General features: G+C 46.3%; 1 protein-coding gene across 11 annotated transcripts in view; it reads right to left on the reverse strand.

Annotated features, from left to right (window-relative positions):
• WIPF3 (WAS/WASL interacting protein family member 3) overlaps positions 1-16,188 on the reverse strand; it is a 197,646-nt gene that overhangs the window by 19,312 nt on the left and 162,146 nt on the right. For all 11 annotated transcript variants that reach the window (XM_054560582.2, XM_054560578.2, XM_054560581.2 and 8 more), the window contains 2 exons: positions 14,045-14,194; positions 12,869-12,970 (listed from right to left, as the gene is read on the reverse strand). In XM_054560582.2, the coding sequence (XP_054416557.1) occupies positions 12,869-12,970; positions 14,045-14,194 (252 nt within the window). The remainder of the gene's footprint in view (positions 1-12,868; positions 12,971-14,044; positions 14,195-16,188) is intronic.

The following is a 16,188-nucleotide window of genomic DNA, read 5'->3' on the forward strand; positions in this document are numbered from 1 at the left end:
AATCAAATGGGCACTGTAATTTTCATTAAAACTTTTTAAATTAATGAGTGCACTTGTTCTAGAATAAAGATATTTTACAGCAAAATATATAGTAACTGCTAGATTTTTAGCTAGTTTATTAACTGAGCAAAAAGTAAAAAAAAAAAAAAAAAAAAAAAAAAAAAAGAAGAAGAAGAAAACACTAATATACAGCCCCTTGTCTAATTCCATGTGAGAGGGTAACTTTGGAAATCACTGTTCTTAGATTTAAGAAATTCCTGTCCACTACAGAAAGACCTTCTAGGCCAGGGGTCTGCAATCTTGGCTTTATTGACATTTGGGCTGTATAATTCTCTATTGTGGAGGCGGTCCTGTGTGTTGCAGGATGTTTAACAGCATCCCCTGTCTCTACGCACTAGATGCCAGTAGCACACCCTAGCCCTCTGCTCATGGCCACTTGTAACAACCCAAAAATGACTCCAGACATTGCCAAATGTCTCCTGGGAGGCAAAATTTCCCCTGTTTGGGAACCACTAGGCAATAAAATAGGCTTCACCATAGGTTAGCAATTCCCACTGGTTTTCTTTCTTTTCTTTTCTTTTCTTTTCTTTTTGAGACAGGGTCTTGCTCTGGAGTGCAGTGGCATGATCTCAGCTTACTGCAACCTCTGCCTCCCAGGCTCAAGCAATCCTGTCACCTCAGCCTCCCAAGTAGCTGGGACTACAGGTGCACACCACCACACCTGGCTAATTTTTTATATTTTTGGTAGTAAAAAATGGGGTTTCAAATAGAAAAATAGAAACATGAAAATAGAAACATGGGGTTTTGCCATGTTGGCCAGGATGGTCTTGAACTCCTGAGCTCACGCTATCTGCCCACCTCAGCCTCCGAAAGTGTTGGGATTATAGGCATGAGCCATCATCGCACCTGGCTCTTCCCACTGGTTTTCATAAATATGACAAGAAACAATATCGGAGAGATTAAAGGGGAATCTATTTCTCCCTAAAACAGAAAGGCAAACTCTGTCTTGTAAAAAAAAAAAAATCCCTGCTGCTAGAAGTGAGTGGCCAGGACTTGGTCAGGGTGCGTCAGAGTGCTTTTAATCCAAATATTCCCTTAAAGGGATTTTCCCTTATGAGATGCCACCAGAATCTCAGAATTCAAAAGCAGAGCCATTCTGCTGAAGTACTCCTTCACATGGGCTCCCTTCCCGCAGAAGGGCTTTGCAGATTCACCAAATCAGGGGTTTTCATACTTGGGATACTGTAACTCCTCAGGAGAAATATTGTTTACCTCTCTCCTCAATCTCAAGCACCTACTGCACTTAAGAGCAGGCTGAGTGGACACTGCTTCTGTCTCCTGTCCACAGATGGCTCCTCTTCCCTCCCATTCATAACCACCCAGAATAACCACCAGCCCTGGGCTGCAATTCCCTCCCAGAATAACCACCAGCCCTGGGCTGCAATTCCTGTGAGCCAGGGAGGGGGCTTTGAAGCAAACCTAACTGTCAGCTCTGGGCCAACACCATCTGACTAAGCTATGGGCTGCCCTGGCATCAGAGTGGAGAGACAGTGCAACGTGGTGCAAGGCACGCTGGACCCCGGGGCAGAGAACCTGGACTCTAGCCCCAGCTTTGCCAACAGCTGTAAACTGGGCAGGCCACTTTACTTCTGCTTTGGCTTCTCTAGCTGTACAGGAAGGAGTTGCGCTGGCTGACCTCAAAGGGCCTTTCTTGTTCTTACATTGGAGGCTTCTCATAATATCTAAGTGAAGGAAATGACAAGTGTGATTGGAAATGATCATTCTAGTGTCTTCTAGGTTTAAACCTTAGAGACTGCGTATCTGGCCTTTCCTCTCATCCCCCACCGTTGCTGTCATCATTTTGGCTGGTATGAGAGCCTCCATCACTCCTTCCTCAACCTCCTCTCCTCGTAGAGAACTGAGCCCGCTCAGTCTCTGAGAGAGGTCACCCTACATACCAGCGGACCTCACTTCCTGTCCACAGGTGCTCGGGCCAGAGGTGAGTTAATCATATTCTCTCTCCCGACAACTTGCAATTTAAAAATTAGATTTCAAGATTGTTAAGAGCAATGCATATGTATTATAAAAACTTGAACTAATTAGTAAAGAAAATGAAAATCACCCAACTTTCACCATTGAGTGATAACCACTTTTAATATTGTCATGTACAGGCTGGGTGCAGTGGCTCACACCTGTAATCCCAGCACTTTGGGAGGCTGAGGCAGGTGGATCACTTGAGGCCAGGAGTGGAGACCAGCCTGACCAACATGGCAAAACCGCATCTCTACTAAAAATACAAAAATTAGCTGGGCGTGGTGGTGCACACCTGTAGTCCCAGCTACTCAAGAGGCTGAGGCAGGAGAATCACTTGAACCCGGGAGGTGGAGGCTGCAGTGAGACAAGATCGCGCCATTGCACTCCAGCCAGGGCAATAGAGTGAGACCTAATCTCTAAATATATGAATAAATAAATAAATAAAATATTTTTGTGTACATATTTCTAGTCTCTTCTCTCTTCTATTTGATCAGCTTCTCCTTTTCTACATACACAAATTTATTTATTTTTTACAAAATGTAGATTTTATTTTATATACTTTTTTGTATACATTTTTTGGTATTGTTTTTACGTAACAAGGTGTTTTTATGTAAAAAGGTAAACATTTTCCCATGTCACTAAATATTTGATAGCCCCATTTTGTAATGGTTACATAGCGTTCCATTGTGTGGCTCTGCCTCCACTTATTTAACCCCAATACTGGAGATGTGTGCTATTTCCAAATTGTTTTATTATGTAAAATGGTTCAGCAATGCATATATGAGTGAACATTTTAATTTATTAATTCGACAAATACGTAAGGAGTGTCTGTGTGCCTCACTTTATTTTGAGAGCTGGAAATAAGCCAGTGAATAAAAACTGCTGCAGTCTCTGCCATTCAGGGCCTTACACTGTACTGCGGAGGCAGACAAGTAACAGGTAAATAATATCTGGAGGTGATGAATGCTTTGAACACAATTAAAAAACAGTGTAAAGAGAATACAAAGTGATAGGGCAGGAAGAGTTTCTGTCTTATACAGGGTAGTCAGGGGAGACCTCTCTGATAAGTTACTGCCACGGATTGAATTGTGTTTCTCCAAAATTCATATGTGGAAGCCCTAGCCCCAGTGTGATGGTATTTGGAGGTGTGGCTTTTGGCAGGTCATTAGGTGTAAATGAGGTCATGAGGACAGGACACTCATGATGGGATTAGTGCCCTTATAAAATAGGACACCAGGAAGCTTGTGTGGCACCAAGTGTGTACACAGTGAGAAGGTGGCCCTCTGCAAGCCAGGAAGAGAGCCCTCCCCAGAAACTAAATTGACTAGCACCTTGATCTTGGACTTCTCAGCCTCCAGAACCATGAGAAAATAAATTTCTGTTGTTTGTGCCACCCAGTCTATGGTATTTTGTTATGGCAGCCTGAGCTAAGACAGGTACCATTTGATCAAAGATCAAGAGGAAGTAGGGAGACAGTCATGTGGATATTTGGAGAAAGTATACTAAAAAGTACATAAAATGAAATCTAAATTTTGTAAAAATTAGTTTGTATATTTAGGTAGAAAAGCAGTTGATCTAATAAAGAGAGAAAAGACCAGAAATATGTACACCAATGTATTAAAGTGGTTATCATCACCCATAACCAGGTATCAGAAGGAACAGCAAATGCAGAGCCCAGGAGCAAATGTGTGCTTGGAATGTTCTGGAAATTGCAGGTGTTGTTAGAGCACAATGAGGTAGGAGGAGAGTGGTGAAAGGGTAGGGAGGAAGTTCACGTAGGTCTTATGAACCATGATAGGAATTTCCAGTTGACTTGGGGCGAGATGGGGATTCCCTGGAGGATTCTGAGCAGAGGGTAGCGACTGGACTTGGGCTGTAGACAAATCATTTGGGCTGCAGTGTGAAGCAGTGGAGCCTGTTAGCAGGTTCCAGCAACAATTCGGGTGAGGAATGACAGTGGCTTAGGGCAGAATGGGAGTGGCAGAGGAGGTAAGAGAGATCAGATTCTGGATGCACTTCAAGGAGAGACACCCAAGTTCACTGGTAAGTTGGATGCAGGAGTAGAAGAGAGAAGTCAAAGACGACTCTGAAGTGTGTGGTGTAACAAAAAACTGAGAAGGAGTCAGTGTGCAGTGGAAGAAGAAAGGAGAGAGCTGTCATAAAATCTAAATGAAGAAGTGTTTCAGAAAGAGGGAATGACGGGCTGAGGCTAGAGCCTCTGACGCTGTAGTTGGCAACATGGAGCTCCACTGGTGGCCTTGGTAAGAGCGCTTACCATGGTGCAAAGGGGAGAAAGCCTGGGAGGACTTGGCTCCAGAGAGAACAGGGGACGGGGAAGTGGAGACAGTGTTGGCTAAGAGAAGAGCAGAAAAATGGCTCAGGGACCAGAGTAGGTCCAGGGAGATAGTTTATAGACATTACACCACCTTCATGGGTTCAAAGAAATAAAGGATTGTCCTGGAAGGACAGAAGCTGTGGTAAAAGAGTGGAGTGCTGGAAGACAGCTTTTGAAGAGGTATGGTCAGCAGTAAAAACCAGGCTTCACCAAGGAAAGCTCATCAGGGAAGAGGTTCTTACTCCCCAGCTGCCTTCCCTAAAGATGGAAATAAATACCCTCCTACTGGCAGTATGTTTTGTTCTCTGTCTTGGGACATCTAATTCTTTAATTTTTATGACATGAACTATTCCATACTGTTGAAGTTACTGCAGTGCCTAATGGAGAGGTTCCATTGCTAATGGAAATAAGGGTGGGTAGTTTTACTGTTAAGTGTAAAGTAACTCTATTTTAAAATAGGAGTTCAATCACAAAGAGATACCACCTCACACCTGTTAGAATGGCCACTATACAATAAAAATAAGATAAAATAAAATAAAAAACAGAAAATAAAAATTGTTGGAGAGAATATAGAGAAACTGAAACCCTTGCACACTGATGGTAGAAGTGTAAAATGGCCCAGTAGATAGGAAAATGGTATAGCATTTCCTCAAAAAATTAAAAATGGAATTACCATATGATCCAGCAATTCTACTTTGGATATTGAAAGCAGGGACTTGAACAGATATCTGTACTTCCATGTTCAGAGCATTCACAAAAGTTAAGAGGTGGAAGCAGCTCAAGTGTCCATCAACGGATTAATGGATAACAAAATGTGGTACATCCATACAATGGAATACTATTCAGCCTTAAAAAGGAAATAAATTTTGACATATGCTACAACATAGATGAATTTTCAGGACATAAGCTAAGTAAAATAAACCAGGCTTAAAAAGACTAATGCTATATAATTCCACTTACATGAGGTACCTAGAGCAGTCAAATTAATAGAGACAGAGAGTAGAAGGGTATTGCCAGGGGCTGGGGGAAGAGGAGAATGGGGAGTTGTTCAGGACTTGGGATATAAACACAATTATGTTTGAAATGTGAATTTTTCAAGCACATGTGAGGTACCTGTTTATCTAAATCTCTCCAAAGGGTAGGGGCCTCAGTGAGTATCTGTTGATAGGAAGATGACGTCATTCTTTCTACCATCATTATGTTAACAAATATTTGTGACCTTTGCATTTTTCCCAAAATTCCTACTGACAGTTTTTGTTCACTTTCTTTTTATTGTTATAAAATACACAAAACATACAATTTACCATTAGTGACATTTAGTACATTTACAGTGTTGTGCAACCATCACTTCTATGTAGTTTCAAAATGTTTCTATCACCTCAAAAGGAAAACTTAAAAAAAAATTTTTTTTTGAGACGGAGTCTTGCTCTGGCACCCAGGCTGGAGTGCAGTGGCACCATTATGGCTCACTGCAACCTCCACCTCCCGGGCTCAAGCAATCCTCCCACCTCAGCCTCCCAGGTAGCTGGGACTACAGGTATGGACACCATATTCGGCTAATTTTTGTATTTTTTTGTAGTGATGGGGTTTCACCATGTTGCCCAGGCTGGTCTCGAGCTCTTGAGCTCCGGCCGTCAACCTGCTTCGGCCTCCCAAAGTGCTGGGATTACAGGCATGAGCCACTGTACTCAGCCTAAAATTTTTTCAGAGAGAGTATCTCACTGTTGCGCAGGCTAGAGTGCAGTGACACAATCATAGCTCACCGCAGTCTCAAACTCCTGGGCTCAAATGATTCTCCTGCCTGAGCCTCCCCAGCAGCTGAGACTATAGGAGCACACCACGATGGCTGGCTAATTTTAAAAATTTTTTTGTAAAGACAGAGTCTTGCTATGTTGCCCTGGCTGCCAAAAGAAAGCCTTGCATCCATCAGTACTCACTCACCATTCCCTTCTTCCCCTTCTCTCTGGAAACCACTAATCTATTTTCTGTCTCTGTGGATTTGCCTCTTCTGGACATTCCATCTAATAATTGTGAAATTATACAATATGTGGCCTTTCATTTCTGGATTCTTCCACTTACATAATATTTTCAAGGTTTGATATAGTTTGAATATGTGTCCCCACCAAATCTCATGTTGAACTGTAATCCCCAACCTAGAGGTGGGGCCTGGTGTGAGGTGTCTGAGTCATGGGGGCAGATCCCTTATGGCTTGGTGCTGTCCTTAAGGTAGTGAATTCTTGCAAGATCTGGTTAAGTGTGTGGTACCTCCTCCAAACACTATCCCTCTTGCTCCACTCTGTCATGTGACACAAGTGTTCCTCATTCGCCTTCCACCACGACTGGAAGCTCCCTGAGGCTTCCCAAGAAGCAAATGCTGGCATTATGCTTCCTGTACAGCCTGCAGAACTGTAAGCCAATTAAACCTCTTTTCTTATAAATTACCCAGTTTCAAGTATTTCTTTATAACAATGTGAGAACAAACTAACACAAGGTTTATCCATGTTGTAGCAATGTATCCGTGCTTCCATCCTACTTCTTATTGAATCATATTCCATTGTATGGCTATACCACATTTCGCTTCTGTGTTCATCAGTTATTTCCACCTTTTAGCTATTGTGAATAGTGCTGCTATGAATATTTGTGTACAAGTTCTTGTTTGAACACTAGTTTTAAATTTTTTTAGCCTATACCCAAGAGTGGAATTGATGGGTCATAATGGTAATTATATGTTTCACTTATTGAGGAATCTAATGCATTTTAAAAACATGAGGGAAAAAAAACTAGGCTGGGTGCAGTGGCTCACTCATCCAACACTTTGGGTTGCCGAGGTGGGCGGATCACTTGAGGTCAGGAGTTCGAGACCACCCTGGCCAACAGGATGAAACCCCGTCTGTACTAAAAATACAAAAATTAGCCAGGTGTGGTGGTGCATGCACTACTTGGGAGGCTGAGGCAGGAGAATCGCTTGAACCCGGGAGGCAGAGGTTGCAGTGAGCCGAGATCACGCCACTGCACTCCAGCCTGAGCAACCGAGTGAAACTGTCTCAAAAAAACGAAACAAAACAAAAGCAAAAAACAACAACAAGAAAACAACAACACACACAAAACACAAAACTAAACAAAGCCATTCAATTAATGGAAGAAAATAGCAAACACCTGCAGAGTGGAAACAGTGATGATGGCTGGTGGAAGAGCTAAGCATGTGTGCTCACGTGTGTATCTCTGTGTGTGTGTGTGTGTGTGTGTGTCAGAAAGAGAGACAGCAAACAAGCAGGCGGGGACAGAGGGCACATAGGCGATCACAGTGCACAAGAACACACTCATCTCATGGAAACAACACTGTCTCCCAGACCACGAAGAACTCGTCTTGGAGAGCCAGGTCAACAGTGAACAAGAAGAAAACTGGTAAGGAGAAATGTAATCAGACAGGCATACGCCACATCTGATTCACACTAATATAATTAACAAGGTTCTGCACTAGGGCTCACAGCGATGACAAGAACATGCATATTTAATTTTGCTGGGAGGCTGGTGGAGTACTTCGTGTCCACCGATGCCACATCAATCTAAAACAGTATCTTAATTTTGAAATTGCACTTGCCCTTTCAAGTCTGTACAATGTCAGTTCATTTAATAGGCTCTTTAAAAAACTGCTCCTTTGTAAACATCAGGAGATTATTTTTGGTGCACAGACTGCCAATTGCGCCCTCCTGGCAAGCTGTGTGCGGTGAGGGGGCGTAGCTTTTCTTCTCTTCTTGAGGGTGTGAGTGAGCACCATGGGCATAAAATGCAGCTAGCTGTAGATTAGAACTGACTGAATCTGAAGGTTGAGGGACCCCACAGCACATTACTGAGAAAGACTGAAGAGCAGAAAGAAGTTTTTAGGAATCTGTTTTCTGGAATGGTTTAGGGCAGATCAGCAAAACATGACCAGCAGACCAAATCCAGCCCACACCTGTTTTTGTAAATAAAGTTTTATTGGAACACAGCCATGCCGATTCATTTATGTATTATTTATGGCTGCTGATTGATTTAATAATCAGCAGAATTGAGTAGTTACAATCGAGACCTGCATTACTTCAAATATGTATTCTCTGGTCCTTTACAGCAAATGTTTGCTGACCTCTGGTTTAGGGTATAGGTTACAATTAAAAAGCCTTCAGGGGCCAGGTGGGTGTAAGGGAAAGCTGTGGGGCTTATGGCATGAACGTGGCCAGTCAGCAAACCCTGCCTCAGGGGAAGGAAAGGAGCCTGAATGAGCCAGTAGCGGGGATTCTCTACATGTGCATTTTCCAAGAGCACAGTTATTTCAATACTGCCAATAAGTATACTGAATTAAATTAAGAAAAACAGTATACATTCTTGACTTACAACTTGGTGACAGTATAATAAAAGGAATTCCTTACTTCCCCCCTCAGCTGTCTGTCTAGGTTACCAAGGTCAAATCCCATTTATTAAATGCTTGCACGGACCTGGCTGTCTGGGAGGGACTGAGTTGACCCTGTTCATTGGCAGCTGAAAGCCTCCTGTCACACAGACAGACCTACTTCACGCACCCCAGCCGACATCATGGCCATGTCCTTCATTGTTCTATATTTCCATCTCCAAACTAATGGCCAGCAAATCAAGTCCTTGCCCTTGCCCCACCCTATCAGCCCCAGACCTGTATACCCTGCACTCCACCTGCCACATGGCATCTCCCCCTTGTAGCCCTCCAGCCACCTCCCCTCACCATAAATGACAGGAATCCCATCACCTCCCCCTGAAACCTCCAGTTCCTTCTTGGTGTCACATCCTCCATCCAGCCCAAGGCAGGCACTCCTGGGACCCTGGCTCCTCCACTTTCCTTGATCCCATCTGCGCCTGGTTCTTCAAACCTTGATCACTCTGAGGACCTCCTCCATCCATCCTCCCTTGCACAGACTCTTTTTTTTTTAGATGGAATTTTGCTCTTGTCACCCAAGCTGGAGTGCAATGGCACAATCTCAGTTCACTGCAACCTCTGCCTCCCAGGTTCAAGCGATTCTCCTGCCTCAGCCTCCTGAGTAGCTGGGATTACAGGTGTATGCCACCACACCCGGCTAACTTTGTATTTTTAGTAGAGAGAGGGTTTCACCATGTTGACCAGGCTGGTCTCAAACTCCTGACCTCAAGTGATCTGCCTGCTTCAGCCGCCCTGCACAGACTCTTATAATAGCTGGCTAACAGGTTCTCTGACCCTGGTCTCTACCTCCTCTGATCAAGCCACTGGTTACCTGTCTCATCCTGCATCTCATCACGTCCGTTCTCAGAGTTCACCACAGCCAAATGGAACTGGCCCTGGGTTCAGACAGGTGTGGGTTCAAAATTCCTGGCTCTGGCTTTAATCTGCTGTGAGGCTTTAGGCAAGTCACTTGGCCTTTTCCCTGTCTGGAAACTCTCTGCATTAAGGACAAATGATAAGGTATGCAAAGCACCTAGAACAGTGCCAGGCACGAACATCCACAGCATCCACTGCAGGGTCCATGACGGCTCTGGAACTGTCGTTTAGTGTTTTCACTGACAGTTCTTCCCTGCTTACAGGTTCACGCTCCAATGCCTTAGGCAGGACACAGACTGTTAGAAGGCACCCTTATCTCCTTGTCCCCGTAGGTTCATGTGCAGGCAGCCCCGTGCAGCCTGGCTCCTTCCGGCCCACTCTGAGATCCGGCCGCCTGTTGATGAAGGGGGACCCTTGGCTCTGCTCTCCCTGCCATGTGGAAAGTCCCGTGAGGCACACTCTGTGACTGCAGGGGGCCAGGCTCAGTTTCCTCATGTGTGAGTCCTGCTGCCTGAGGGAGTAAAGGAGCCTAATTCTGGGTGCAGTATTAGGAGGTCTGCTGTTGGGGAACCTAAGCTGTGTCCTCCAATAAGAACACAAACACTGAGATTTTTATCGAGCTGATTTCCTGTGCATATTTCACAAGATGGGAAAAGGGGTGTTGTATATGGACACACACTCCCAACCTTGCACCTCTGGCAGCCTGTATGGTTTTACCCAGCCAGGCACCTTGGGCCCTGATGTACCACGTGGGACAGATGGTTCCTACATGCACCCAGCACAATCACGCTCTCTCCTGGGTCTGTCCTGTCCTCACCCTGGTTGCCTTCCCACCCACGTGAAACTGTGACCCTCTCTCTCTGGCTTTCAGGCCCCCAGGATCCACCTGCACCCCTGTGCCCACTGAAGTGCCCTTGGCACTCTAAACAATCACTGAGTAAGACACTCTTATGGGGTCTAATTCTCATCGATCTCAGGAGTGTGTGTGGTGGGTGCGTGGTGGAGGAGAGCTTGTTTCTTACACTTTGCAGCCTCTGGTGCCTATAGGGTGCCTGCTGTATGACAGGCGGTTCATGTGAGCATGCTGAACTCAGCAGGGATGGGAGATGGACACAGCACCAGTCTTCGCCCGTTGCTGGCCCTTCATGTTCTATTTAACCTTCAGTGGGTGGGATTTCCCTCTATCTTCCTTCATACTGCTCCCTTTCTCTCTCTCTCAACTCAGAGCAGTTGGTATTTACATTTTATTAGAAACGGCACACAAGGTTATATCTCTAAATGTACAGCCACACAGGCCAGCAGAGAGATGTCCCAGCGGACCCAGAGATGAACATCCACCTGAGCACAAGGCAGGCCCATGTTCCCCCCACCTGAGCACATGGCAGGCCCTCGCCCCCTCCACCTGAGCACAGGGCAGGCCCTCGCCCCCTCCACCTGAGCACAGGGCAGGCCCTCGCCCCCTCCACCTGAGCACAGGGCAGGCCTGTGCCCCCTCCACCTGAGCACAGGGCAGGCCCTCGCCCCCTCCACCTGAGCACAGGGCAGGCACGCGCCCCCTCCACCTGAGCACAGGGCAGGCCCATGTTTCCCCCACCTAAGCACAGGGCAGGCCCGTGTTCCCCACACCTGAGCACAAGGCAGGCCCATGCCCCCTCCACCTGAGCACAAGGCAGGCCCGCGTTCCCCTCACCTGAGCACGGGGCAGGCCCACATTCCCCTAACCTGAGCACAGGGAAGGCCCTCATTCCCCCGACCTGAGCACAGGGCAGGTCTTCACCCCCTCCACCTGAGCACAGGGCCCTGGGTTCCCTCCACCTGAGCACGGGGCAGGTCCACGCCCCCTCCACCTGAACACAGGGCAGGCCTGCGCCCCCTCCACCTGAGCACAGGGCCCTGGGTTCCCTCCACCTGAGCACAGGGCAGGTCCACGCCCCCTCCACTTGAGCACAGGGCAGGCCTGCATTCCCTCTGCTCTGCAGGAAGCTGAGTTCTGCAGAAAGGACTTCACTAAGTTCCCTCTGAAAGAAGACGGGCTGGCTCACGATTCCTGGTCTTAAGCTAACCCTGGACACTGATTTTCCACCTGGGTCCACAGAGGTCTGGAATGGGGGCTTACTTAGGGTGTGGGGTGGGAATGCATTTGACACTCACTCCATAATGCTGACTCTGGCTCCTGCCCAATCTGATTGGCCCAGTACCAGACAAGAATTGGCTCCTCCACCTCATCACCTCATTCTCTCTCTCTTTTTTTTTTTTGGATACAGGGTCTCACTCTGTCACCAACGCTGGAGTGAAGTGGCACAATCATAGCTCACTGCAGCCTCCAACTCCTGGGCTCAAGCAATCCTCCCACCTCAGGCTCCCAAGAAGCTGGGACTACAGGTGTGCACTACCACACCTGGCTAATATTTTGTAGAAATGGAATCTTGCTATGTTGACAAGGCTGGCCTTAAACTCCTGGCCTCATGTGATCCTCCTGCCTCAGCCTCCCAAAGTGCTGGGGTTACAGGCATGGATCATGCCTGGCTTATCTCTCTACTCTTAAGGCTGAACAGTTAAGCTGGGTTAAATGTCTTCTCTTAAAGTCTGACCACATAATGAAATCAGGAGAGGGCGGGCCTTTATTGGGCTATTATTCTCAACCTTGGATGTATGTTGGAATGACCTGGCAGCTTTTAAAAATCCTGACACCTTGATATTCTGATTATGTGGTTTAGATGTAGCCTGGCCTTCAGGATTTGTAAAAGCTCCTTAGGTCATTCTAATATGTTGCTAAGGTTGAGAACCATTGACCTAAGGACATTCTCCATGTCATGATTTGCCAGAGTTCTGAATTAGGGGTTTTCAGGTTCTTCCTCAGTGATTGATGCAAAATATCCTATTTTGCTGTTATCTGGGTTGGTTAGTTCCCTTATCAAAAGCCCCAGGGAGGAGAGGGATGAGTGGTAAGTTTAGGCATCCAAATCTGATGCCAAACAGTTATCCTTGGTGTTCTGTAAAAATTTCTAAATGAACACTTAGGTATCAGGAGAAATCAATGTCCTGAAAGTTCCGGAACTATGCACAGCACTACATCCTTGCAGTGGTACAGTAAAATCATGACATCATCCTTTAGACAGTCTGTGACCAACTGATGCACAGCGGGCACCTAATTTTGAAGGGTTGGGAAATGCCAGGAGTCTTATCAAGGTGGTACTTACTTCTGGGGATCTTGCTGGGGTAAATCTTCTGGCATGGTTTATATTCATCCGGAGGGGGAAAGTCTTCCACAGAATGGAACGTGAATTTAGACTCAAAGTCATCTGCACACATGCGAAATGGAAAGAGTTACTCAGGTTACTGTCATGACCCAAGTTTTGATCATTTCCAGGAGCACAGAGATTACTCTGATTGCATCCACCGTTTTCTGTTTGCCTGCTCAGTGCAAGGCTTTTAACAACAGGGCCATTCTCCCTAAGACATCCATTCACCTCTCAAGTTTTACTGGTTGGTTGGGATGGAGGGAAGCAGGAAGAGGGAAATCCAGTCATTCCCTGTCACCCACCTGAACATACTCCAACCAGTAACACCATAAGGAAGCTGCTAAAGGGGTGGAAGTGGCATGGGGCTCTCCAGGGTCCAGAATCAGAGGTGGGGACCCTGGTGCCAACAAGGAACTGGCAAAGCCCCAGCAGCCTGAAGCACCTGAGAAGCTCCTGGGAGGGTTTCAAGGGGAGGGAGAGATGGGCAGAATGACTGGGGAATGGAGGAGCATGGCCTGTGTTTAGGGTGGGACCTGAGCTCCACAAAGCAAACAGCTTCTGCTCTGGGATCTGTTGGCAGGAGGGGAGGGCTCCTGTGGCCCTTTCATGGGCTGAGCCCCTGTTTTGTGATCTGGGCCTCTGTCGGACACTAGCCCAGCACATGGAAGGGATCCAAAGATTCCACGGCTTCACATCTGACCCCAGGTGACTTTCCTGCCTACCTCCATACTTGTACTCGAAATGTCCCTCTGCCTGGTGGGCCTTCTATGTATTCTTTCTCCTTATCCATATCATTCTACTCTTTCAGGCTTATGCATTGATTTCTCCATAGACACACATACACACACGCACATGCACACGCGCGCACACACACAGTTTAAATGTTGCTTTTCTTCCCTTTCTCTAATCTGAATTAGAAGGCTAGAGAGTGCGCCTTGAAACCATGCAGAAAGCCTTGAAAGGAACCCTATTTAACAGAACCTATGGGCTGGCTGGTGCTGGAGTGAGCCCCGTTCATGAAAGAAGCACGCACCCTGAGACGGCAGCACTGTGGCCAGCAAACTCTCTCTCCAGAGGTTGGGAGAATCACTTTTCTACTGGCAGCCAAACCGGCAGAGGGTGCAACCCACTTACCAATGACGTGCAGGCTTCCATTTCGCAGTTGACCTCCAGGCTGCTGCGTCGGGGTCCAGGCTGTGGCCTGCTGGCTCTTGCTTGAAAGCTCTGTGGTGGGTGATCTCGCAGGGGGTGCTGGAGGTGGATTTAGCTTTCCCCCACCGGCCCCTTACAGAGAAGATGATGGTGTATTCAGAAACACGGATGGGAATGGTGGATGCTATAACCTTATGTGAGATATTAGGCATTTCCATCTTCAGATGTAATATGATATAGTGAGTAAAAGGGCAACCTCTGGAGCCAACCTGCTTGGCACCAAATTGCAGTTCTCCCGTTGGGATAAATAACATAGCCTCTTTGTGTTTTAGTTTCTTCATCTGTAAGATGGGAGTAGTAATAAATAGTATACCCACTTCCCAGGGTTATTGAGAAGATTCAATGAGTTGAATTTAAGTTGAGTGGCATGTAGTAAGTCCTCAATAAATGTTAGCTGCTGCAATAATATTAATGATGGTGATAACCTTCATCATCGGGTACAGTCCAAAGCAGGGGAATCACTGGAGAGTGGTAAGAACAGGAAGGGCTGTCTATAGAAGAGGCCCAGAGGGAGGCTTGAAGAGGAAGCCGTCAGGGGCTTGTTCTGCCCCTGTGTCCCTGCTCACACTGGTTCTCCAGCACTGCAAATGCTTGTTTCTCCTTCTGGTCCACCTAAATCTTACGTGCCCACCAGGGCCTAACTTGAATCCAACCCACTTCCTCCAGCCTTCTCTGATCATGCCTGAGAGGCTCACTATCTCCTTTGCCAATACTTTCCTGTATGGTTCATCTGGCAACCCAAAATCTGCTATCCTGGCACATCAATGCAGGGGTTCCACTGCTGCTTATTTCTTCAGTGGCACTGCAAACATCACTCTGCTTCTTGAAATGATGGCAATTACATTATTACTATCTGTGTTAAGATCTTGACAATTACTACCTCTCTCTTTTCCCCCCATGTTGGGCTAAAGTAGAAATTGCCCTTATTTTGAACATGGACAAACCAAGTTTCAAATCCAAAGATGCAAAGAAGAAGGCCAGATATGAGTCCCCATCCTGGCCTGGGGCTCACTACTCTGGAGCAGATGAAGGGGCCCCAGCTGCAGCAGGCATTCTCAGTCATCAGCCGCTGTCCTCGCGTCTCATGTCCCTTCAGCATCTGCTCATCTTCCCTTCTTCCTCCCAACTGCCTTCCTCTCCCTTTCTGGTCTTCCCTTTCTGGGCACAAGGATCTATGAGGAATTTACTTGCTCCCACATGCAGTAAAAGGACTGCAGCCCCTCTTCTGGGTGAACAGCTGCCCCACTGTGTGGTAAGGAAATAATGCTGCTGGAGCTGAAGTTACATGCAAGCCCTTTATGCAAATTTCTCATTTCATATTCCTAATAATCCTATGTGAAAGGTGTTATTAGTAGGCTCATTTGTCAAATAAAAAAATTCAGTATTAATAAAAAAACAAACCCAAGTGGTGTGAGTTTCCACAGGAGTGGGTGGGGAACTCAGGATTTGAACTCATAGCCCTCTGAATCAAAAGCCTTGTTTTTGTTGGCCGGGCATGGTGGCTCACACCTGTAATACCAGCACCTTGGGAGGCTGAAGTGGGCTGATCACTTGAAGTCAGGAGTTCGAGACCAGCCTGGCCAACATGGTGAAACCCTGTCTCTACTAAAAATACAAAAATTGGCCAGGTGTGGTGGTGCACGCCTGTAACCCCAGCTACTCGGAAGGTTGAGGCACGAGAATCACTTGAACCTGGGAGGTGAAGGTTGCAGTGAGCTGAGATCCTGCCACTGCACTCCAGCCTAGGTGGCAGAGTGAAACTGTGTCTCAAAAAAAAAAAGCTTTGTCTTTTTCATCACATCATAAATATTTGAAAATAACAAATATCAGAAGGGGCTTACCAGTCCAAATGCTGGCCCTCATGGTGACCAGTCAAGTGAAAAGAGAATGATTAAAACCTTACCTCTTGTAATCAAGAGGCTTAAAAATATCTTTGCTCTTTGCACCAGGAATTCCCTTTAAGACACCAATACTTTTAGAAAAATATCAAAAACGTGGATTAAAATTTCTACAAAAGTATTTCTTGCAATATTATTCATAATAACAAAAAAATGGAATCAACTTAG

The sequence above is a fragment of the Pongo abelii genome, chromosome 6, assembly GCF_028885655.2.
Source record: "Pongo abelii isolate AG06213 chromosome 6, NHGRI_mPonAbe1-v2.0_pri, whole genome shotgun sequence".
NCBI classification, from domain to species: domain Eukaryota; kingdom Metazoa; phylum Chordata; class Mammalia; order Primates; family Hominidae; genus Pongo; species Pongo abelii.